Source organism: Diabrotica undecimpunctata, chromosome 6 (assembly GCF_040954645.1).
Source record: "Diabrotica undecimpunctata isolate CICGRU chromosome 6, icDiaUnde3, whole genome shotgun sequence".
Lineage (NCBI taxonomy): Eukaryota > Metazoa > Arthropoda > Insecta > Coleoptera > Chrysomelidae > Diabrotica > Diabrotica undecimpunctata.
The window spans coordinates 135,445,412-135,471,880 of record NC_092808.1 but is presented as its reverse complement, the minus strand read 5'-3'; the positions used below and the strand labels follow the sequence as shown (position 1 = coordinate 135,471,880).

General features: G+C 33.5%; 1 protein-coding gene across 2 annotated transcripts in view; it reads left to right on the top strand.

Annotated features, from left to right (window-relative positions):
* Window positions 1–19,891, top strand: part of LOC140443951 (uncharacterized) — an 86,982-nt gene extending 67,091 nt beyond the window's left edge. Inside the window, exons 13-18 of one of the 2 annotated variants that reach the window (XM_072535480.1) lie at window positions 353–745; window positions 2,945–3,182; window positions 10,517–10,666; window positions 11,589–11,940; window positions 13,559–13,854; window positions 18,379–19,891. In XM_072535480.1, the coding sequence (XP_072391581.1) occupies window positions 353–745; window positions 2,945–3,182; window positions 10,517–10,666; window positions 11,589–11,940; window positions 13,559–13,854; window positions 18,379–18,527 (1,578 nt within the window). In that variant the 3' untranslated portion in view covers window positions 18,528–19,891. Of the gene's footprint in view, window positions 1–352; window positions 746–2,944; window positions 3,183–10,516; window positions 10,667–11,588; window positions 11,941–13,558; window positions 13,855–14,229; window positions 14,602–18,378 lie in introns of those variants that run through there. The other variant, XM_072535479.1, reaches the window with a different exon arrangement.
* Window positions 19,892–26,469: the final 6,578 nt, after the last annotated feature.

Sequence of the window (26,469 nt, the reverse complement as noted above, 5' to 3'; positions counted from 1 at the left end):
AATACTTGAACCCAATGAAGAGATTACTATGCACACCGACGCGTATTTTGTGATCAAGTCGTTAAAAAGGCATCGAGTTGTTAGACAAGCACAAAAATTAGTATATCATTCTGGAGAGAGATTATGTTGCAAGATATGTTATAAGATTGAATTTTGCGTAAATCTTAGTGAGTAATTATTATAATTTTTACTTAAAAAGTTGTGGTTTTTATCAAAGTGACCGTCTTGCGTAAATTCTACATCTTTTATTACAAATATATTTTTATTGGAAGTAACGCATGAGTTATCACAATTGGATTTAATATAATTATTTTTTTTGTCTAACTAATTTTCAAAATGTTGCTTTTTGCAGGAAGATTCCCCTGTTGTTAAGGAGCTCGCAAAAATTGCTGCAAACCACCTCGGCTATGAAAATTACGAGATTCTTAACTCCGATGTAATAGATTTAGATAGTCGGTATTACATGTTAAATATGTTATTTGAGAAGAATCATGTTTACTCAGAGTGTCAGGTATACATGAATCTTAACGATGTTGACGTTGCTCAGTCTACAGTACATAAAGTTAAATGCTTCAATAGGGATCACTCTAGACACGTAAGGCAAATTCCAGGAGGCATAACTCCTATTTCAAAAGATGATCCAGAAGTGAAGCGTTTCTTAAAAGATGGATTGTTACATTTGGATACTGAGTCATCCCATGAATTCAAATTTAAAGTTGTCGAAATTTTGGAGGCTACTCTGCAGGTGAGTTTATTTAAGAGGGTAAGATGAAAAATTATAAACCAAGTTATAAAAAATAAGTATTTTATGTAAATAACATTAATGTTGCACTCTGGGGTTACCGATATATGTTCGGATAAGTTTCCGCGGTCAGATAAATGAAAATTACTGAGTTCTCGGGAAGAACCGCGTTGAGAATTTAAAACTCGACGTTTCGGCACCCATTTTGGAGCCATTATCAAGAGTGATACGGTTCGGTTCGAGTTCGGGGTCTCAATCTGCCTACTCCCCTCACTCGAGACGTACCAGATTCGTGTTCTATATTGCAAGAACTGTCTCTCGGCACTGAGGTCTCAATCTGCCTACTCCTCAGTGTCGAGTGACTCGAGTCGAGTCACTCGACACTGAGGAGTAGTTTAACTTTTTTCAATAGTTTCTTTCGTAGCCAACAGGAAATCCTCGCGACTGCCTTCATTTGGCATTCCTCTACTACAGGTTGTACAGTCTCTTTTTCAACACCACAGTCGCACCTGTTTAGGAAATCCGCACATTTACCATGGTGTGTACGAACCCTATTTACATAGACGTTTCCATGTTTTTCTTGATATCTCAAAGCCAGATGGTTTCTGTGTGATACATCGTAGGTTCTGCGTTTGTGGAGATGTGGAGATTTTTTCATATTCCCTCTTAAGATTTTTGTTGTCTTCGAAGATCTGGTGAGGGATATGGCTTAGGACTTGTGGCCAGTAAGTAGGGGGAGAGCTGATGGTGCCGATGATAATCCACATGGTGTCGTTTAATTATACTTCAATGTTTTAAGTGTAAACGATGTTTGACCAAACATGAGCAACATACTCAGCTGCTGAAAAAGCCAGACCTAGTGCAGATATTCGCAGTCTCATCTGAAGCTCCACAAGTAAAACAAATAAAGTTCAGCCGCATAGTTCCAATTTTAGCAGAAAGTTTTGTTAGATGTTTTTTGAACATCAACGTTCTGTCTAATGCTAAGGGCGAAGCCAAATAACTGCCAAATATTTTGAGGTCACCTGTTTTTGTTCGGTCTGTTCAAAATTTTGGTGTAAGTTGGCTATTATTGCCCAGTCATCTGCGTATTCGAACTTCCGAACTATATATATATATATATATATATATATATATATATATATATATATATATATATATATATATATATATATATATATAACTTTGCTGATCTATGACCTATTTTTAAAAAAGTGCTTAACAGAAGGTCACCAGGAACACCAGTCCGACGCCTAGTCTGAAAGCATTTCAATTAGACTTTTTATTGGGTGAATCCTATTCGACAGCCGATCGATCGATGCAATATATTTAGTCTTCTTGGGTGGTGTTGGATTGGGTATACGTCTGGGGTACCCTGTTTAGGCAAATTTTGTTTTACCTTTTCAAGTTCCATGGTCTTCTGCTGTATGAAAAGGTTTTGCCGTGCTATTCGTATTTCGGTCCAATCTTGAAGGTTCCTCAGCCAAGAATCTGGCTTTCTGTCTGTAGGGCTAACCCCCTCCGCATTTCCAAGGTGTAATGTCTGGCCATCGAGTCCTACTCTGCTGCAGTTTACATTGTATATTATAATGTAAACATAATATTATATATATAGAAAACTGATCTGCAACTGTTTTCTTGGGGCATAAGTTAAATATCATATTTATATGGGATTAAGCCATAATTGGTTGTAATGAAAATTACATTTTTAACTAACTAATGTATGACGTTTCGATTTCCACTGCGGAAATCGTTTTCAAAAAGATTAATTTAAGAATTCTATGAGAATATTTTTTAAAATTGATGGTTGACTTACTTGTCCTCGATCTTGTAGGCATTAGCATGCTTATGATTGAAAAATTCTTTGAGTGATGTTTTTACTCTCAAATATCAAATTCTGATAGTTTTATTTGTTTATTTTTTGTAGTAGATGTTTGTGTAATGTGTGTTTACGTAGATTATATGTTTGTGTATTGTGATTTGCATATGTATTGTGTATAAATTGTATATGTCCCCGGCTTCTGAATTTATCCTTCAGCTGGTCTATATTCTCTTTGATGATTGAGCCCCTCTAGTCGAATTCACAAAATAACTTTATTGATAAGCTAGATATTGTTTAGTCCAATCTAATAGTATATTTTTATTAAAAGAAGTTTTATTGATTTGTATATATTACTAATTTTAAAACATATATTTTTATAGGTTGTCAGTGGTACTCTGCATCGTATCAAAGCTAAGATCGCTTTATCAGATTGCAAAAAAGAAAGCAGCATTGAAGCTTCTAAATGCGGTGTTCAGGCAAATGGTCATTCAACAATTTGCGATTTTAAAGTTTGGGACCAACCTTGGATTAAACATGGAAGAGAAACAAATATTACTTGTCAGGATGACGTCCTTGTAAAACAACATCATTCTTTTAGATTACGAAGATCACTTGACGGTAATAATTATTGATATGAGTGAACAAATTATTGCATGCTAAATATATATTATTGGAATCTGTAAAGCTTTTATTTCACCTCTATAACTTAATTGCATGTATTAATTAATCCCTCATTATTGCATGTTTTAACCTCTAGTTTGTATGTTAAGGTAAGTTAGAGTCGATAAAATGCTCTATCTTTTCATTTGCAACTTCTTTTACCATTGTTTAGAATTGTTTATGTTTTTCTATGTGAAATATGCTTTTGTAGTACGATGACGGTCCGATAAGTACTTAGCTTCACCGCTCGATGGCGCCACTATCGGAAGTGAAATTTACTATCGTCTAGTATATAACCCCTCCGTGGATTTTAAAACAGTGAAAAAAGAGCAGTATTGGTCGGTGATCCGATTCTTATTTTTGGAAGGGAAATCGCGAAATGAAATCAAAGAGCGCTGGGATGCTGTGTACGATAACTCTTCTTCGATGGCGACCGTCAAAAATTGATAACTAGTTTCAACGTGGTCACACGTCGGTTTTTGATGGGAAGCCCGGATTCTCTGAAAACAAATCCACGATCTCGTATTGACCGCATTTATTATATGAAATTTTGCGCATAAGAAAACTGTCGGTGCGATGAGTGCTCCGTTTCCACACTCCGAACGACAAGCGCAACCGTGAGACCACTTCAGTGGTGTTTGACGCTGTTGAATCACAATCGAAAGGAATTTCTGCATCGTTTCGTGACCGTCGAGAAAACATAGATCTATTAGTACACATCGGCGTCCACCGAATAGTCGAAACAGTAGACTTCATTCTGCGGGCGTGCTCCAAGAAGGCGAAAAGTGTAGTATCAGTCGGAACGCTGATAGCCACCGTTTTCTTGGATTCACTAGGAGTGATCTACATCGACTACCTGGAGAAGAACGAAACGGTCACAGGGCTCTACTATGCCGAATTATTGGTCAAAAGGCAGAAAAAAGCGGCCACATTTGGCGAAGAAAAAGTTCTCTTCCACCATGACAACGCACCGCACTCTGTTCCATCCTCCGGATTTTCCAGATTTGGCCCGTGCGACTTCTTTTTATTTACAAACTTGAAAAAGCTACTCGCTGGGCAGACATTTGAGTCGAATGAGGAGATCATCGCCGCTACGGTGATCTATTTTGCAAAACTCGAGAAAACGTACTTTTCAGACGGGTTAAAGAAGTTGGAGCATCGCTTGTATCGAGCTAAAACGAGAGTATGTTGAGAAATAAATCGTCCTCCTCCTTCTCCTCTTTCCTTGAGCCTTTGTCAGGTCATGGTGACACTCTAAATATTATTAGCTTGCTGTGCCATATGGACGGCTTTATGTAGGGATTTTCATATCAGACCCTTCATTTGGTCTGCCCATCGTGTTGGTTATTTTTCTCTTTATCATCGGTTTTTTATATATAATAAATCGACATTTTTTACCGGTTATATTGTCTACCACATAGGGTATTACTTATAGGGGGTTGAAAATTGGGGACAGAAATTACTGGGCTCGAGATGGGGTAAAAAAAGAGACGAACGTTTGCAAACGGCTACTCTTGGTTTGTTTGGAGAGCTGGGTCGTAGATAAGTGAATAACAAGGAGACTGGAATGGGGTAACTACAAAGGAAGAAAATCAAAAAGGTACTTACATGGATTTCCTGGACAAAACAACACAAGTAGGTTCCTAATCTATTTAAGTCGGACTCCTCTTACAAGAATCTGGATGGAAAGATAGGCTTTTCTTTCCTAAAATATACATCAAAAGGGTTAGAATCTTTTTAAAGAAAATAATACTCTTGGTTTAGGCAGAAAAATAACATATTTATTATTATTGTACCATAAACAGTTACAAATACAAATAATAATAACATTTAAAAAAACAAATTACTGGCGGGGCGACATTTTGTAGCGGAAATAAATTATTACAAATGAAAAATATCTTTTTAAATGGAGCTTACTTACTGAGATTAACCTTTCTAAAACAGAACAAAACAAATTCAAAATTTACGGGTCGGTATGTACCTATCAAATGTCAAGAAAATAATGCTAACTGTCATATGTCAAGATTAAATTTTAAAACTTTATAAGAATAAATAGTATGACATTTAGCCAATCCCTAATATTTATAATTTTACTTATTACAATTTCTGAACTTGCTATGAAAGCAATTATTAGTGAAAAATGTCTATTGTTACTTTGAAAAAAATTTAACAAAAAAAGGACCTGGTATCACTGACTGTTATATTTCTTTCAAAAGTTTTGGGGCTGGAACTGGATTCAAAACAACACAAATGCATCTCACAAGCTGCAAAATGGTCTGAAATGACCAGGGACAACAAATATACGATGGAAGCTGGTCACTGGATCATCGGGCTTCGGGTAACTACAATCTTTAAAGCTTGGCTTTTCAAAACTTCTCGAAAATATGTGGACATCTTTTAAACTGAATCCAACCTCATTAACTGCGCTTAAACTCCACACGGCTACTATGCTGCACATTTTCCCATGACAATAGGCGAAAAACGAAAAAACATTACGAATTAGAAGAAAAATTCGGACTAACACCCAAACCAACTGCCTTTGACAGAGGCTCCACCGATATTGATAATTTTTAAAACTCATTCGCCCAACTCAGTATAAACAAAGCGTAAACGAAAAAATTCCTGTTTATTTGACTCGCAAAATATCCTAAAGCGGCATCTCGATCAAAGAAATACCGAAGAAATACCCATCTGTGTTATATAAACAAACTTTAAAATGTGTTTATTATCAATTCCAGCGATGAAAAAGGACTGAAAATACTTTTTCGGTGTTTTAACATGTACGATAGGAAATAGAAATACATTGAAAATATTCTTCGGTGTTTTAATACATAGGTACAGGGTGATTTTTAATACATACGAAAGAAAATACAAATGATACAACTTTTCCAAAATTTTCGTTTTTTTCTTTTGTAGGCTAAGTACTTATTGGAACGCCCTTTCCCGTTTCACTCGTTTCCTCTTTCTCCTAAAACCCCACCATTTTCATGAATAAAGGTCCGTTTTTCTTGGGACGATTATAACGATAACCCTGCAACGTAAAATCGTGAAGGGATATTTTATTACTACCATTTTTGTCAAAGCGTCCACAATTCTTTGATATGAGTCCGATTATAACTTTCTAGTCCTTCGTATACCTTTTTTCATTCATCGTAGTTAATTTCGTTCACTAAAAGAAAACCATTACTTAAATGTTTATTCATTGTGGAGATGGAAGATGAAAATTATTTGACATCAAAAAGAGCCAGATACAAAATATATATGTTCGAAGATGAAATACATTGTTCAAAAAAGGCTGTACAGTATATACATAGAAATATTGACGTACTATTATCATCATAGTAGGAGGGATTTAAGGAAAACGGGCCTCAAACAATAAAACTTATGACTTTTGTGTATAGTATGTTTCGATTTATTAAGGGTCCGACACAGGTTCGTATTAAAATAATGTCGTTGCCCGTCTGTCCGTCCAACTGTCTGTGCCATAAATCTTAAAGGAAAAGTTCCAGAGTCTTGAAATTTGGTACATTGGTTCCTATTAGTGAAAAGAAGGACATTATTGGATTTGAAATTAGTAGGGTTTCTTATATGAAGCCATTTATTTTTCTTAAATTAAAAAAGAAACCTAGAGTGTTAAAAAGTGGTGCATATATTTTCTTTGATCCAATGAAGAACTCTGTCGAAAGTGGGGTCCTTAGGTCCTCCCCTTCTTATATTCGGGTGTACTTTCTTTTTTTTTAAGAAAAATAGCTAGTCTGCAAACTCTAGTATACAGGTTCAGTAAGTAGTAACAGCGTCAGTGTATTCAGGTGTCCCTTAACCGGCAAATATCCGATAAACGAGCCTATTATGAGTCTGAGCTCATCCCCGCTTATTCTGCGCAATACATCAGTCTCTTGTCCATGTCCGTCCAATATACATTTTGCCCTGTGCTTAGTTCCTCTTGATTTAGGGAAGAGTTATATTGAATTTGTGGTCAATAGGTCTTCTTCTTCGTTTGGTAGACCAATGAAGGAGGCCAAGGCCTGACTTGGTTGTAGTGCCATTGAATGGATGGGGGTCGTCTTCTTATGTCTTTTCTTTTTCTGGAAGAAAATATTCTAGAGTTTTGAAACATGTATACTGTAACTCATATGTTACGTTTCATAATTTTTTCCCAATTACCTCATTATTTGTCTCTAAAGGGACAGTTGTCGCCATAGACATATAATATAAGATAAACTGATCATTGCCATACCAACCCGTTCCCCCAGTGAAACCAAGAAAACTGCATCTCTTTCTAATTTGCCAGGTTTATCGACCACGTGACCTAAATAACCAATGAGAGACAGAGAACATAACTGTATTGTACCAGTCAGTCTATATTGTATTATACGTCTATAGTTGTCGGTAAACATTAGACTTGGAAAGTCTTTTTGTCATTTTTTTTTTGATCAAACAGAATTTTTTCTTATTCATTTCTGATCTTTTTGGCACTTTCAATATTTCACTTTTGCACTATGGCACTTTTCAGTATTCAATATTGATGACTCTCCCTTTTCAAAGAAATCAAATAAATGGTATTTGCTCTTTGATCGATTTGAATGATTTTCATCTGATACTGTCCGCCCTTGAGCGCCGATAAGATTTCGCAGTAAAGATCTATGTTTCGTATATTTTTCGGCAAAAGCATGTTTATTGCACAACAGTGGCGAACTATGCTCTGAAGCTTCTACGCTATATTTTCAATCTACTGCGAACAAACACAGCATCTACCTTGAACATAGCTTTCTTGATGAATATTGACAAATATTAATACAAAGAGATGAATATACTGCCTTCTGATATAGTTGATTTACTGAACTTGGGAATATTTTGAGCCGAAATCTGATACTTACCACACAAAAATTCCTATCACTAAAAAAAAGAAGTGTATCCATGAATAATGGAAGTGTATATTTATTAATTTTGATTAAAAACCTTCCATTTGTACCTACAAATCTATAAACGACTATAAAATTTCAAAAATAGATATTTAAATATATATTTTGTTGTTTTAATTGATGTAGTTTTATTCTTCTTCGTATTTTAAGACAATGTCATTTTTTAATTGTAGCCTAAGTTGGAATTCCGATGTGCAACTCTCGTACCAGCGTTTGGGGGGTCTTCTAGGGGTCTGCTTTGGTTTTTGGTTTCTCTTTCTTTGCAAGTCTAATATCACCGATTCTATCAACGTGATCTCTCCATACTCTTTTTCTGACTCTAGACCGTTTTACAACATAATGGATGTTACACAGAGGGCTGATAACGCTGCTCCTCACTCTATCTCGTAAGTGTTTTGCCAGTAGTTTTTCTAAGGGTCTTTTATGTCGATCTAAGTAGTTGTTTAGCAGTTTCATTTTAGTGATAAACTGCATGTGAATAATTGTTTAGTTTTAAGTTACAATCAGTATTGGCCATTTGCTGTGAGAAGTGGGCGCTAACAAAAGCAATGAAAAGGAATACTAACCAATACCAAATGAGAACAAGTGCCGAAGTCTAACAGATCTATAACTTTAGTGATGTCTAAGAAATTAAATTTCAGTGCCTAAGATGGACTGGCTATGTCTTCTTCTTATGGTGCCTATCCGTTACGGATGTTTACACTAACATGGCTATTCTGACTTTGTTGACTGCTGCCCTGAAAAGTCCTTTACCTTGAAGTATGGTCAGAAGTAGGTCATATCGTTGTTCATTGCGCATTATATGGCCCACGTATTTTAGTTTGCGATGTTTTATGGTTACGACTAGTTCGCGCTCTTTACCCATTGTATGTAGTAAACTCCATTCGCTTAGCTCGGACACATTTTGACAGATTCATTGTCGGAAACCTACAACACAACAATTCCTACTTCTCAGTATTAATAGCTCAAGTATGCTACTATTGCAGACTTCTGCAATTCTGCTTAAAAAAAAAGAAGAATTATTCCAAATAGTGGAAGTGTGTACTAAACCCATCAAATTTTGGGTAGTATATATTCTATTTATTATATGGTGCAGATAAATAAATATTGATTGTCGGTAATTAGCAAAGTTCTATTTTATTTACTATTTAGTTTGTTTACTATTAATATTGCCTATGAGTACGTGTGCTTGGTTGTATAGTAATTTCCAGCCACTTTTAGTCTGTCAAAAAGTAACTAACTTCGCAAAAAAATAATTACTAAATTCACTAGACAGTTCGAACTGGGAATAGCGAACCGAGTATACTTCTCGCCTTGCCAGGTTAATTTAGCAGGAGGCTCCGACAGGGAGAACACGTTTAGACCGCCCACGAATGCGGTGGAGAGATAACATATGGTCAGATTTAAGAACAATGGGGCTACCCACCGAGCCAACTACCATGCACAACTGTGTGAAATGGAAGCAGATTGTGCAGTCAGCCAAGACTCACCCCGGCTTTTAGTGCTACGAGAAGAAGAAACTACTTCCAGTGGAATTCAAAATTTCACCAACATAGCCCAAAATTAATTACTGAATTTACTATACAGTTGGGACTGAGTTAATTGAACAGATATCTTCAGGTTCACTCAACTTCAATTTATAATCGAACAATATGATTTTGTAGACTTTATATTTTCTGGGACAAATACTGGACAAACAGAGCATTCAGTATCATTGTATATAATTTTGACAAATGACGTATTGACAGTTTGTTCATGTGAATGTGTTTGTTGAATTTGGGTAACTTGAGTATTCATCAAATTTTCTAAATGTACAACTAGCATACCACTCATTAATTCTGACGGAGAAGGTCCAAATTACAATGATCAAATTATTGCTTCGTAGAAAATGTTTTTTCCATCACAATGAGATTGAGAATTTCTGGTTGTTCTAAAAATTGCACAAGTAGTGCCACTTTAACTATTGTACCTTATAAACAACTACTCTCGTAGTAAACCCAAGTTTCGACAAGTGACGTGTGTATTTTGGCGCCATCTTTATGTCAAGTCATGGATTTATTGAGTGGTGTGATAAAGATTGCCATTATGATCGCCAACATTCGTCACGGTTAGGCACATCAAGAAGAAGAAGAAGAAGTGATATATCCATGTTTAGCCATAACTCCTTCCTTATCTATTTAGTTGCAGTATGTTTCGTTGATTATAATTCTCCCACATTAATATTTTTATCCTTTTCTTGTACTCCCATGTTCATTTCCTATCACATATTTTTATATAAGTGATTTTAGTAGAGAACTGGCTTAAGTTATGAATGATTTGCATGAATATACACACATTTAACCTTCTTATATATATACTTTTGTATTTTAGAAAACGATGAAGCAATATTATCAAGTGTATTTGAACATTTTGTGGCTAAGTACGACAAGAAATATATGAATGTAATAGAACATATATATCGTTTTGGAGTATTTAAAGATAATCTGAAACTTATTTATTTGCTAAATAAGTACGAGCAAGGTGAGTACCTATATTTTAGATTTTGATTAAATTAATGTGTAATGAGAACTAAAGTCTATCCAAAAAATTACCTAGTGCCTGTAATTACCTAGTCGACGTTGCCGAACATAAAAAACTTACTAACTAACTAACTGAAAATTAAAACTGAACTAATAAGAAGCTTTCAAGTACAATTGCAGTTATATATTTTTTTTATTAGAACAAAATCTTGAAACAATCAGTATAAAATTGATCTTACAACCATTTTTAGGATTGTTGCTTACAGTCTTTGGTCTCAGATCTGAAAATGAAAAATGAAGAAATTTAATATTTATTTAACATCTGGCAACGCTTTGTCTCGCTGTTAAATAATATATTTGAACTTCCTCGTAAAAGTTCAATTTTCAATTAACTTTGGATAATCTTTAACTACAATTATTGTTATGAATATAAGGCAATACAAAAACCTTACATATATTTATATCTTAATTAAATATCTAGTTGAAGGCTAGTAGAAGGTTTAAGTGCTCCTGCTTTTTATTTTGACATCAAAAATATCGCAGATATTGACTAGTTTTTCTTAAATTACGTCCAACGAACTCTCATCTCTTAACCATCAAGCAAATAAAACAAACACTCGATGATATAATCTATATAAACCGAACAGTTCCGAAAAATTGGTGCAAACTTGTCCAACTTAGAGAGAGCTTAGGGGTACGGTGAGAACATGATTAATCTACGGTATTTAATTTTACTTACATTCCAACAATATGGACCAAACAACGAAATATTAATTAATATTTTCTACTGAAAAAGAATAAAACTTTATAGCATTTCTCATTTTTTTGATATAATTAAAAGAATGAGCAATTGTTTCTTACTTTTCTCAATAGTTTGAAAAACAAATTTTGCTGTTATCTGATTTCTTAAAATATTTTTCTAGGAACGGCCGTATATAAAATTACTAAGTTCGCTGACATGACACCTGAAGAGTTCTCAATGTCTCATGGTTATAGGACTGATCTTCGAAGCGAAAACGAAATTCCCTTTGAACAAGCAAAAATCCCGCAAATTGATCTACCAACATCTTTTGACTGGCGTGAAAAGAATGCAGTTACGGAAATCAAAGATCAAGGGGCATGCGGTAGTTGTTGGGCTTTTAGTACCACTGGTAACGTTGAAGGACAATATGCAATTAAATACAAAAAGTTACAATCATTTTCTGAACAAGAGTTAGTCGATTGTGATAAACTGGATGACGGATGTAATGGTGGTTTGATGGATAATGCTTACAGGTAAATATATGTGTATTAAATCTACTTCGAATGTACAGGGTGTTTCACGGCGAGCTTTCACTATCTAGTAGAGGTTGCGCGGGTTGGGTGTGGGACAATTTCCTCCTCCATTCCCACTATGTCGTTACAAGCTCCACCTACTGACTTCACAAACCCAACCCACTGTCGTCACAAGCCCCGCCCACTGACGTCACAAACCTGCCCTGACTCGACTCTGGGTTGACGTCGACTCGACGCTGAACGTTACATTTGTCACTAATTTCAGGCTGACTTTCAGCTGAGTCGGCACTGCCTCGAAGCTGACTCGACGCTGAATGTTTCATTTGTCACTGATAATAACAACCTTGGTGAGTGGGGCTTATTGCGTCAGTGGGCGGGGCTTGTGACGTCAGTGGGTGGGGCTTCTGACGTCAGAGCGGATTGGAGGGGGACATTCTAACGTCCAACCAAATATTTTGACAAACATGCTATTTCCGGACACCTGGTATCAGTATCACCTGGAGGAACTCTAATATTGCAACTCTTCATGCAACTATAACTTCTCATCTACTTAAAATAAAAACCTGGTCCGACCTTAATTTACTTTCTTTTAACGTGGATAAGACAGTAGCATTATTCTATAAAGGAGCTCTTCAACCCTTGCTTCTTAATAGCAGCCAGATCAGTATCGTTGGTTCTATACAATTTCTTGGTGTTTTTATAGACAGGAACCTTAAATGGTCCCTTCATATCGATTTGTTAAGTAAAAAACTGGCTTCAACCTGCTATGCAATAAGATTGTTTCGAAGGAAATCAATTTAGCATCTTTCAAAATAACATATTTTTCTTTGTTCGAGTCTCATCTTCGAAATGGTCTTTCTTTTTGGGGTTCTAGTACAGCTGCCCGATCCGATGTTATTTTTAAATTACAAAAAAGAGCAATACGGTATCTTTTTGACCTCAGTAGAAAAACACATTGCAGAAGCTACTTCAAAAATCACGGGATTTTAACTCTTCCCTCTTTATATATTTTAGAAACTGTTTGCTTAATTCGTAAACACCTATATGTTTTTTCAGCAAGACCTAATCGTGACTACTCTATCAGAATTTCAACCTTTGATTTGTGTTTACCGATCCCGTCCACTGAGTTAGTAAAGAAATCTATATTATATTCGGCAAAAAAATTATACAACCATCTCCCCTTGCAACTTAATTCTGCAACTTCTTTCCTTAAGTTCCGTAAAATGACAAAAGCCTATCTATCTGAAAGACCATATTATTCAGTGGAAGAGTTTCTTAACGAATAACTAAGAAATTACAGTACGTTTATGTATAAGTAACCAAAGTATTTTTGTATATATTTGGGTATCACATGCAGCAACTTAAACTTAAATATTGCAATCGATTGTGTATTCTATTATCTTTTATTTTGTGATATTGACGATTTATGTAATTTTATTAAATTTTAAATTGTTATTGTTATTTTCTGACTTTTAAGTTTTGTCCATAAAATTGTACAATTTTCAGTGACAATAAAGCATATTTCCATTATATTCTATTAGGCTCAGAATATAAATACATAAAAATAATCTGTAGTATTCGTATAAAACTATACATTTTATAACAAAATATTTTGTAGGACTATTGAAAAATTAGGAGGTCTTGAATTAGAAAGAGAGTATCCTTACGAAGCTAGAGACGAAAAATGCCACTTCAACAAAACTGAAGCTGTTGTTAGATTATCTGGAGCTCTAAACATAAGCCATGATGAAACCGATATGGCTAAGTGGTTAACTCAAAACGGTCCTATTTCAATTGCAATAAATGCAAACGCTATGCAGTTTTATGCCGGAGGAGTATCTCATCCATATAAAGTACTTTGTAATCCCAAAAACTTGGATCATGGTGTCCTTATAGTTGGATATGGTGTTCATAGTAAGTATGATTTATATGATGTAATAAGCATAATGGTACTGTGTACATTCGTGTATACAGAGTACTCCAAGTAGACCGTACGTTAGACTTACCGCTGAAAATCTGCACTTTCGCATAACTATAGCTGATCTATACGTCTAAAGTATTGTCAGCACGCTTTTACTTTCGGTAATGTTGATCGTCAGCATCAATTTTATTGTTTTACTAGAATGTTCTATGTGTTAGTGTGTGGAACTATGGAAAAAAATAATTAGAGCACGCCTTGGAATAAGTGTTGTTTTTTTTTTAACAAATCAATATTATAATTTCTCATTAACTTTATTTCATCTCTGATCTCAGGTTATAACTAGTGGATTACTCGTTAATATTTTTTAGCTACCAAATTTACAAAGAAACAAGTACCTTATTGGATCGTTAAAAATTCCTGGGGTAAAAGCTGGGGCGAGCAAGGATACTATAGGGTTTATAGAGGCGATGGAACTTGTGGTTTAAATCAAACTCCATCCAGTGGGATTGTTGCTTAAACCATATGGACTGGATACCTTTTATATATTTTGATTATTTTCCAATATTAAATTTTAAGTTAGCTCATTATTTAATTACTTGAGAAACTTTAAATTTATTGATATTTAAAGAACAAAGATCTGATTTTTGTGTTTTTTTTTAGATTGTTTTTAATAGTTATACGTAATTTTACTAATTATATATGTTGTTGTTTTAATAAAAATAAGTTTTAACTAAAATGAATGTTTTGTGTTTAAAATAAAGTCCTGGAAAATATTAACTTTTAACTCATTCCAATAAGTAAACTCAGTTATAAGAAAGTATAAGTTTTAACTTAATATTTGAAGAAGCTACAGGGTAATGGTACATTATTGATGAGGTTTTTCGAATATTTACTCTATTTGTAGCTTTTGTGTACCCGCCATCTTCTGTCCGTTGGTTAGAATCCGTATTGTACTTTTTGGTGCATTTGATGAGGGGTTTCATATTTCTTAACGCTAAGATATATATTTTGATTAGATGCAGATCCTTTTCTTTACAATTAAACTCTGTCGGGTGTTATTTCGACACCTTCGTTGTCTTATATGATAGTGTGGTATAGAGTATATATAATTACTCGTTTGACTGAACTCAAGATGAGCTGTCTTTTTAATCACTGCAAAAGAACACCGGCACACAAAAAGAGCTAACAAATTGAATTCGAAGAAAAGCATGAGCTCAGTAAAGCTATGTGATACGAAAGGAAAGAAGAAATATGTTGGCAACATATTATATTTATATGGGATTAAGCCACAATTTATTGCTATAAAATTACATTTTATATTAGTTTTTATATGAAAAACAAAGCAAAGAGGAAGGTATTGAAGAAATCTGGAAGATATTGAAAATATATTAAGGAACGTTCAAGAAACAATATTCTACTTCTTCTTTTTATTTAGACATGACTCTGTCTGTTTTTCAATGTGCCTCCAGTAAGTTGTCGTTCCATCATTTCCGTGGTCTTCCTAATAATTGTCTTCTTCTTGGGGAACTGTCTCTTCCCGTCTTTACTACTCTATTTGTTGTCATTCGGTTTATATGATCGTTCCATTCTACTCTTTTACTTTTTACCCAGTTCTTTATGTTCTCCACTTTGCATCTACGTCGTATATCTGTATTTCTAGCTCTGTCCCATAGTGTCTCGCCATCAATTTTTGATGTCTGCTATTTCTAACATCTTTTTCTGTGTCAGGTCGTCTCTCTGCCGCGTATGTCATTATTGTTCTGATGACTGTTTTGTTAATTCTGCCTTTCATTTCTTTCCCGATATTTTTATTTCTCCACATTGTTTCATTCAGGCAGCTTGCGGCTCTGTTTGCTCTATGCACTTGATCTTCCACTTCAGTTTCGAGCTTTCCGTAGCTATATAATGTGATGCCTAGATATTTAAACTCCATCTCTTGTTCTATTATCTGACCTTCCAGCTCCAATTTACATCTTAGTAAAGTTGCTGTTGTAACCATGCATTTTGTCTTTTTTGCGAAAATTAACGTGTTAAATTTTCTGGCGGTTATATTAAATTGGTGTAGCATACGTTGTAAATCGTCTTCACTTTGAGAGAGTAGTATTGCGTCGTCTGCATAGCAAATTATTTTAAATTGTTTTTCTCCCATTTTTTATCCTTTTTTAAGTTCTTACTTTTTTTTATTATTTCATCCATAATCAGGTTGAACAATAGAGAACTCAGGGAATCTCCCTGTCTTATCCCATTGCCAGCTTCAATAGGGTCGGTTAGTTCTTCTTCCACTTTTTTTTCTACTTTTATTATGTTGTTTTGGTAGATATTTTCGATTGTTTTGAATATTCCTAGATGTATCTCTCTTGCGTACAATAAGCGGATAACGTCGTTTAATTTGACCCGGTCAAATGCCTTCTTAAGGTCCACGAAACATAGATATGCCGGTTTGTTGTATTCTAATGATTTCTCTTGTACTTATTTCATTATAAATATAGCCTCGGTGCATGATCTTCCCCACCTAAAACCTTGTTGTTCTTCTGCTAGCGTTATAATTTCATTCAGTTTATTTGTTAATACTTTGGTTGTTTATTTTAGTGTTGTGATTAATAAACTAATTCCTCTGTAAATTTTCCGGGCCCGATTTGTCTCCCTTTTTGAAGAGAGTTATTAGGATGCTTGATCGCCATCCCAGCCTGAATAGGGCTGGGAATATCACAACTACTCCCAAGGATTTGTATAGTTGGAAGGTATTTATTCCTCATATTCGCTTGTCCATTGAACCATCCGCCTGATTGGATTTTTACAGTACTCTACTTCCTTTATTTCAAGGACCGGTTCGACGGATTTCTCACTTTATTTCCCTCCTACCCGTTGGTCCTAGAATGGGTTAGGACGTTCTCCTATCCATCTTCTGAGAGTGAGTCCGATGGGAGACCAACAACTCAACAACACATACTTCCTTGTTACAGATGGAAAAAAATCTCTGGTTTATTATCCTGAAAACCCTGAAAATAACGTTCTGAATCGCCAATTTATTGTTTTTTTTTTGATCGACTGTAAGCAAATTCGGAACCCTCTTTGAACACAGCTTTCTGATGCAACAAATGTAAAATGATGAATTACTATCTTCTGATGCCGTTGGATGGCAACTTCTTCTTTATGGATAGTATTTTCTCGTTGAGATGGAAAAGGTTTCTTTGTCTATTACTATTTACCCCATCTGTTTCAATCCTTAATCATAGATTTCTATTTCTCAATTTTTTTTTTCAGTTTTTAAAGCGAATGATGTAAGGTTATTAGGGCTTAGGAAATTAGGTTGTAGTGTATCCTTTATCACTACTGTGGGAATGTAGGGATAAATGGATACAAACGAATGGAACGAAAGTGGGAAGATAACTAACTCTAGCTTTTCTCCATATTTCTGGTATATTTCCCAGTAATAAGCTTCTGCTTTCTCGCGCGATTTCAATTTGTGACTGACGAAATCGATTTTGAGACTTTTTGATGTTTTCTTGGATAACTGCTAAGTTTAAGCGACCATGATGGTCACTATAATTTGGTACTATACAAATGTGCTTTAAATCACCATATCATTGCTCCAATGCAGCAGACTCAGAATAATATTTTATTAATGCTTTGTTTTACTTAAATAGTATTTTTATTATCAGGGAAAAAAGTTTATCCATACACGAAATTAAGATTTGTTTTGAAGACTATAAAAATATTAGTGTCACTTAAAGCATTGTAAAAACTAATGGTCTGGATGAGTTTAAATTTTGACATGTGGTGTTTGAAGGTTGGTACGCTCTAATCATCGATATAATATACTAAGAATGGAACCTTTGAATAAATACTTGCGTCCAAACTAGCTAGTAACAATGGCCGATCTGGTTTCCGGAAGGTCAGTGGTGTACGAAAAAAAATTCGTTTGGTACATATATATGTATAATAATTATTTATTTTCATTGTTATTTACATTTGAATAAAAGATGTAATGACGTGTAACATTGTAAAATTAAAAAAATATTATTTTTATAACATAATAATATATAAAACATATTTTAAAGGTACGCAGTTGCTCATCGCACGCCACTGAAGTGACTGGATGTAAAATATTAAAAATTTAACGAATTTATTAATTTACCAGAAAGAATCATTAAATTATTGACTTAGCACATTAACTGTTTAACATTAAAATATCGGGAAATAATTAATCACCTGTCAAATTCACCACGTCTGACGTTGTAGCTAGTAATCTGACGTCATTTCCGTTGTCTCAGCTACATAAAAAATATCAATATGTTCCATCCTTAGTATATGAAACCTTGACTTATTGAATGATGTTGTTTTTAACATAACCTTCAAAACTATAGTTTAAAATTTTGACTTATTTTTTCCATGATTACAAAAAGTTTCTTACTTTAAGAATAATATGCTCAAAATAAATTTTTCCCAAACTTTTGTAACATATCTATTTTTTTATAAAAAAAACTGTAAACCTAGAATGTATTTTATTTTTTCAGATTATCCCATGTTTAACAAAACTCTTCCGTTTTGGATAGTTAAAAATTCTTGGGGTAAAAGCTGGGGCGAGCAAGGATACTATAGGGTATATAGAGGAGACGGCACCTGTGGTTTGAATCAAACGCCTTCTAGCTCCGTAGTCGCTTAACTTCTGACTGACTTATAGAACAAACAATGACATTATGTTGTGATAATAGTTATTTTGAATATCATAGAAATACTATTTGCTCAAGATAAATTCTAATCACTTAAACTTTTCACATATTTTAAAAAAGTAGTCTTAGTTTTGTTTCTTTTCTGTTAGCTTTAATTTAGTTATCTTAGTTGGCATTAATTAATACGAAATGGTTGTCAGGAATATCATCTCAAGTTTGTAGAGAGTCACGTTTTCTCACGTGACAAATGGACAGGTTCCAGTACCGTGTAAAATTGTACCATTTATTATATATATATATATATATATATATATATATATATATATATATATATATATATAATATATGTGAATTTTTGTCTATATTCCATATTTAGTTGTGTTTATGCTTTGATTTAATTCGCATAAATTGAATGATATCGCATATGCATGTCTCGCCGGATCTAGTATCCTTTTCTCATTTTTTCTTCTTGAATTCAATACATTTCTACCGTGTAGTTACAGTAATCTTCGTCAGTAGTACATTAATATATCTGGTTTTATTCAGTTTTACGTCTATTAGATGCATATTAAGCTTAGACTGATGAAATTGTGTATATTTTCAATTTAGTTAGACTAATTTTAGCTTTTTGCCACGCGAAAATCGTTAAACCCGATTCTAAAGTTTTAATATTTTTTGTGTCATACCATACTTTCAGGCACCTGTGTATTGACTTTATCATATCCACTTATTGTCATATTTTTTTATACACATTAAACGAGTCCTCTTTCTGCCAACAGACTTTTCCGATCTCTTTTAGAGTATCGAAAATTCATTTCGCATTCGGTTCTGTTTAATATTCAAAGGAATATTTGTAGGAAAATATCATCTTTATCAAACACAGAATTTATTATTCTTCTTTGCTCCTAATTTAGAAACAACTACGTATACCTTGATTCATAATAATTGTCAACGCTTCTTGCCAGATGTTATGTTTAAATCTTTGCAGGTAACTTGGATGTTTAATGTTCGTATTGGTTATATTATCTCATGTGTACGTCAAACTACGTTATTTGTTTTGAGGATATTTTACGTGGCTCTTAAACAACTGTTTTTCAATCTCAAGTGACGTCACTTCCAACTAATTCGTATTTGGAATCAAGTCATCAGCGTTAAATACTCATACGCTCAAAAGAAGCTTTCGTAATATTTATATGAATAAAATGCGCTGATAAAATAGTTAATCAGATAATGCTATGTTTTTAGGATTTAGTTATTTTTTAAATTTTACTGTGGGCTTTGCATTAAAACAATTTATTTGTCTGCATAATATTATAATGATCGGAATGTTTATTAAAATAAAAGTTTATATACTAAATTATATTTTTTATTTTACTTTAATAGAAGAAAATGGTAAACGGTAAGAAAAAAAAGCTGTATCTTGTTATGTATTTTGTTACCAATGTTTATTTAAGATATTCTTTGGGTTAGCAATCTGCCAAGTAGGAGGTTAGGACATGGCCACAGTATAGACAACATTTATACTGTGACATGGCTGCCAGTTCCAGAGTTTAAGGTTAGTTGTAAGTTACATTTTAATAGATATTACAAGTTTTTTTTTGTTCAACTATTCGTTTTATTAATACACAGCATTCTGGCGATGAATCAGAAATTAAGTTAATATATTTTCATGTAAGTCAGATGTCAATATTAAATTTTAAAACTGAACAAATAATATGGCAGCTAGACCTAGACCACACCCTAGCATCTACAATTTTAATTATTACAATTTCTTAAATTGTTATGAAAGCAATTATTATTAGAAAATGTTTATTTTTCCTTTAAAAATCAAACACAAAAGTTACCTGGATTTCACTAAAATTTCTGGGGTTAGGAACTGGACTTACTAAAATTTCTGGGGGTGGAAACTGGGCTTACACTCTCTGCCACACGAACAAATTCATCTCCAAACTACGAAAAATCCTATGATGACAACCAGGGACAAACAAAACGAGGATGGAAGTTGCTGGGCAAAATGAAAACGTGTGGTTATCATTCGAAGTTGTTGTAGACGACACAAATCTCTTAGATAATTAGAAACAGTCATTACTCTTTCAAAACTGAAACATTACATTGAGTATAATTCACGATTTTCAACAATTTTTCCGGCTTCTGGAAGCCGACACCCACAGCGTGTTCACTTTTCAAAGATTCTCCCCAACCTCCTTAAAACTGTAACTATTAACTGCTCACTACATATTTTCCACAACATAAGACGAAAAAACACAAAACATTACAAATTTGACGAAAAATTTGGACTAATCTGAAACCAACTGCCCCTGACAGCGGCCTCAGCGAGAGTGATGTAATTCTCTTCCGCGCAATACTTTCTCAGCGATCTAAATAAATATTTATTTGAAACGCAATATTAAGCGGAAAACGATCAAAGAAAATACCAAAGAATATGCATCTGTGATATATAAACAAACTGTAAAATGTGTTTATATCAACTCGGCGACGCAAAGATGATTGAAATAATATTTCGGTGTTTTAACATACACGGGGTGATTTCAATACATATCAAAGAATTTAAAAATACTACACAGTGACCACTGAGAAGGCCAGTGACCATTTTGATATCTGTTTTACTTATAGAAGGCAGTTTGTTGCAGTAGGCGATACTGTTATGAGCCTTTTGGCTTGCCTTTGTCCTGGTGTGTTAAACCAATGTAATCTTAGTTCATTGAGTTTCTTTCCTATGTGGCTTTTCGATAGTCCACAGAAGGGTTCTGGACCCCGGAATAGCGTATTAGCCACCTCTTTTGTGAGTTTATCAGCTTCCTTATTTCCTGCAATTCCCTTGTGACCTGGCATCCACATCAAAGTTACTTTGTGCATTCCGCCAGCTTCTTGGGGGATTGTTTACAGTCCCAAACCGACTTTGACTCGTAAGTAAATGACTTTAGAGCTTTAAGGCGGCTTGGCTGTCTGATAAAATAAAGAATGTTGTCCTACGAGTGTCTCGGTTCAGACATTCTTGGGCACTAATGCCTATAGCATGTATTTCTGCCTGAAAGATAGTTGGGACGTTTCCAAGATATTTGGATAGCCTGAAAATGGGCTCAGTAACTCACACTCCTGCCCTTTTATCTATGTTAGATCCATCCGTTTACCGTACGAGTAAACCTTCCAGTTTCAGTTAAACTCTTTTGCTCATTTGGTAGTTTTTTATAACCACTTCAAAGGGTGTTTCAAAGTTGAATTTGACTGGCATGGTATCTGTCGGCCTGTACTTAGTAGGTATCCAATGGAATATCTTCCAAGATTTTTAGATGGCCAACTAGATCTCCAGGTTTCATTCTTTGTGTCTGTCACATTTTTAAGGTGGTAGCTACTGCCTCCTTCCTTATGCAGAGCTGCAAGGGAGGAACTTTCAGCATGGCCTCTAGAGCTGGAGTGGGGCATGTTGACATTGCTTCTGTGATTTCCAAACAAGCCAGCCGCTGCACTTTTTGTAGCTTGGCGTAGGCTGTCGTTTGTTGTTTTTGGCCACCATACGATTGATGCTTATGTGACCATGGGCCTAATAATCGTTTTATATGACCAGATGGTCATTTCCGGTTTTAGACACCAATTCTTTCCAAATGTCTACTACATACTTAACATAGCAGAATGAATTCACGACCAAAGGCAATAAAAAGAGAACCTTGGATTAAGTTCACAACTGACATGGATCACGACATCTATGGCGCACAGGGAAAAGTATGAAAGATCTACAAAAGAGAAAAAAGTGAGTTAGTATTAAGGAAAGGCGTTCTAACATAATATAAAATAAATAGAATAATAAAAGAAAACTATATAAAGAGTTACGAGAAAATTGGCCTAACAAAGATTTTCAAAATTTTAAGCTTATCAATAAGGAACCAAAATTAATCGTGACAAAAACTAAAGTAGAAACTTATAAAAATCTATACGATGAACTTGACCCCAAATAGAGTGAAACAAAGATATTAATTGTAAAACAATCAAACAGATCAAAGAAAGCAAAATATTTGAATAAATAAATAGGTACATACTATGTATACTATCTCATAGTATGAGACAAAAGTAGTAAAATACTATTGCACTGAAAAACTGTTAAAAAAGTCTTAAAATTAAAAAAAAATACGATAGATGCGCAACCAACACTGCCCAGTATGAGAAACAGTGCTGCGTTATTCAGGCTTCCTGCTGGATATCATCGAGTTAGAATCTAACTCGATGATTCTCGAACTCGACTAGATTCTAACTCGATGCTGGATATATTTATAAAATTTGATTTTTTCTGCACAATAAAGGTCCTCATTGGTCAGGTCGTATTCCAACATAAAACATCTTTTCCAATTTAACTGTTTTGTGGATTTTGACCTTTACTTCTTCTTTTTTTTACCTGTCATTAACAGTGTCTGAAGAAACGTCATTAATATTTATTATACGTCATTTTTACATTCACTTACATTGTCATAGCACACTACCACCTAGCATTGAAACTTCCGTGTTAAGGAATAAAACAATGATTGGCGCATCACCTAGTGATCGGGCGCATAACTATATATACATGGCGCTAAATTCAAAAGTTTAGTAATATTACCTAGGATTGTGAACTCATTTTAAAGTAAAGGAAAATCGATATAATCCTAAAATAACAAGAAAAATCCTTATCCTATACGATAATAAATATTTTTCGTATACTTTTTGGGTTTTCTTGTTATGTTGGGACTATATTTATTTTCCATTACATTAAAATGCCAAAGTGGTTAAAAAAATTACAGAATAAAATATAGAATAAAATCTTTATTTATAAAAATGTTACAAGAAATGTTATATGTGTTACAAGAAATATTAATAATACAAGCCATGTGTAGTATAATTTAGTTTTCTTAATGTTGTGACAAGAACGGGTCAGTATTTAAATAATTGTTTTGTCATTCTTATCAAGTTTTATGTGAATAAAAGCCTAATTCTGCAAAAGACATTTTACTACAATTTTATTCGCATAAATTTACAATGGGGAAGTACTTTAGACCAGATAAACTAGAGGCTGGTCCAAACTGTCAAACTTCCACCAAAGAATTCAAACATTAGTAAGTATATAACATTCAAGAATTTTTTAGAAAGCAATGAATCTAAAGATAAATCCCTAGAAGGTAAAGATAAGTACATGCTTTTAAAAAATTAATCTACGATTACATAAGCGAAGCAATCAATCTGGAAAACCAATTGCTTTTTTCACACATACCCTCACAGATTCTGAATAAAAACATTATGCAATTGAAAAAAAAGCAAATGAGTTGAAGTATTTAAAAAAATGCAGACATTATCTGGTAGAAAAGCAATTCTAACCAATTACAGATTAAATCACTATTTGGTTTATATAGAATGACGGTATATATCAAATCTAACAAGGAGAACTAGCTTTACTTCACAAGAATTTATTAATTATCTACACTCTAAAGGAATATATTCAAGTAGAACAACACCATATAATCATGAAGAAAATGGTTAAGTCGAAAAATACAATGAGTTATATGGAAATTGGTGAATCTAGCATAGAAAACCAAAAATTTAGAATTCACTTAATGGAAAACTGCTTTACCATGTGCTCTGCACTATATAAGAAGTTTACTGTTGAATTGTTATATTATTGAATCAAGATAATGATGAAGGTCCAAATAACACACTAGAGAATTCCACTACTAAATAAATACCAGATGAGACAGAAAATTTACCTGTTCAAAAACCTGATGATAATGATGAACCAAGATTGGAAAATTCAGATTTTCATTCTAGCTGTAAATCAGCTGGAGCTAAAAATAAACCAAAATAGTTGCAATATTTTGTTCAAAAATAGGGACAGGTGAATGTAGTATAATTTAGTGTTCTAAATGTTGTGACAGGAACTTGTCAGTATTTAAATATTTTTTTTGTAATTCTAATGTCAAATTAAAGCCTAATAAGCAACAGACAGCCATCAGACATTCTGAGTTTTTTGTAGTACTTTCATCCTAATGCAATAACACACACTATCAGTGGTCAGTGAAAACTCTTACAGTCTGGCGTTCTACTCACAGAAAGAGAGAACTCAAGGACCCTGCTAAGTTGGAAACAGAACAATTAAATGATTTAGTTCTAGAAAGAAGTTTATATACATTTATACTCATACTATATGTTATATATTTATATGATAATACTTTTATTCTTATAATCAGAATCATAATGAGTTCCAGAAAAATATTCTGGTTATCAACAAAATTATGATTTTGATTAGATTAGCAAAATATTGCTTCTTGCAAAAAGAAAACCCAAGAATGAGGAATAACCGAATGATAGCAAATAGAAAAAACGAACAAAAAAAAAGAACAATGGATAAGGTAAATAATTTATTTCTAAGGTATGCTTAAAGTTTTCACCCAGAATGTAAGCTTTGCTAAAACCTGATATAGTAACTTTATTTGCTCAGTATAAACTCCAAACAACAGAGGATAATAATGTTTTTATGCCTGAAATGACAAACACAATTACAATCAACAGATTTTTTCACCAGTATGTCATCTTAAGATCAGACATCCCATCCCTGTCATCAACAGAATAGGAAAGATCCCTGTCAACACATTCAAATTTATTTATTCATAACTCTGAATGCCTTACCGCTGTCTATGTGGATGCAGGCTAATATACGGGACAAGCCGATTAAGTGTTACAACTTAGTGGTTAAGTACACAGTATTTTAAGATAATAAAATTAAATAATGTGAAATAAAAATATATTATGTACACAAACACATGCATGTACACATACATATATATATATATATATATATATATATATATATATATATATATATATATATATATATATATATATATATATATATATAATAGTTTTATATTGAGGTTGCAGTCATTAATAGTCATTAATATATATATATATATATATATATATATATATATATATATATATATATATATATATATATATATATATATATATAATTAAAGATGTAATGACATTTTAAAACCTATAAACCCAACAGTTAGTTCTATGATTCTAAAATCCAGCACAAACAATAAATATGGAAAAATAACATAACAAAAATAAAAAAATATGTAAAGTATTACCTAGTTACAATAAAAACATGAAGTATTTTACACAGTTAAGTTTCCAAACTCTATGGTACCAGTAACTCTTCTACTAATATTTATATATTTATTGAGGGACATATTAAATACATTTACATTTAGGTTGTTTAACAAAGATAAGTATCTATTCAGTGGGCTATTAGCACCATAGGTTGTTTTACAAAATGGAACATTAAAAGTACATAGATGAGGCAAACCATGGTATTATAATATGGTACTCTAAGACCAATCTCACTCACAAGAGAGGGACAGATCCCTCCTCATACTTAAAGCAGGCAAGCTCATAGACCTCTCCATGATAGTGTAGTCATGGTCTGCTAATCTAATCCAACTTTGAAAGGCGCACACCTGTAGAAATTTATGCCGAACCCTCTCTAAGGTGATGCTTTTTAAGATAGTTGTTGAACCACCACCTACAAATAATTCAAATACTAAGCTAAGTAAGACTGGTTTTATAATATATAATTTTAGGTTAAATTTATAAACTAATTTTATAGTAAAAGGTCAGATATAATGTGAATAAGAATATAGGTCAGTGGTATAATAGTTCTTACCTGGTCCTGGTAAAAACAAACTCGGAACGGCTGTTCTCGTAATACCGCTATTTCCAACATTGACTATATCTTCCTCTTTAAAATGACTAGCGCATACACGAAAATTGTTATAAATAGTTTCTTTTGCAGCATTCTCTAATTAGGGCTCTTAACAGCATTCACCCATTTATCAAACATATCCATATAATGTCCTGGACTTAAAAACGTAGTATCAAAGAATATAG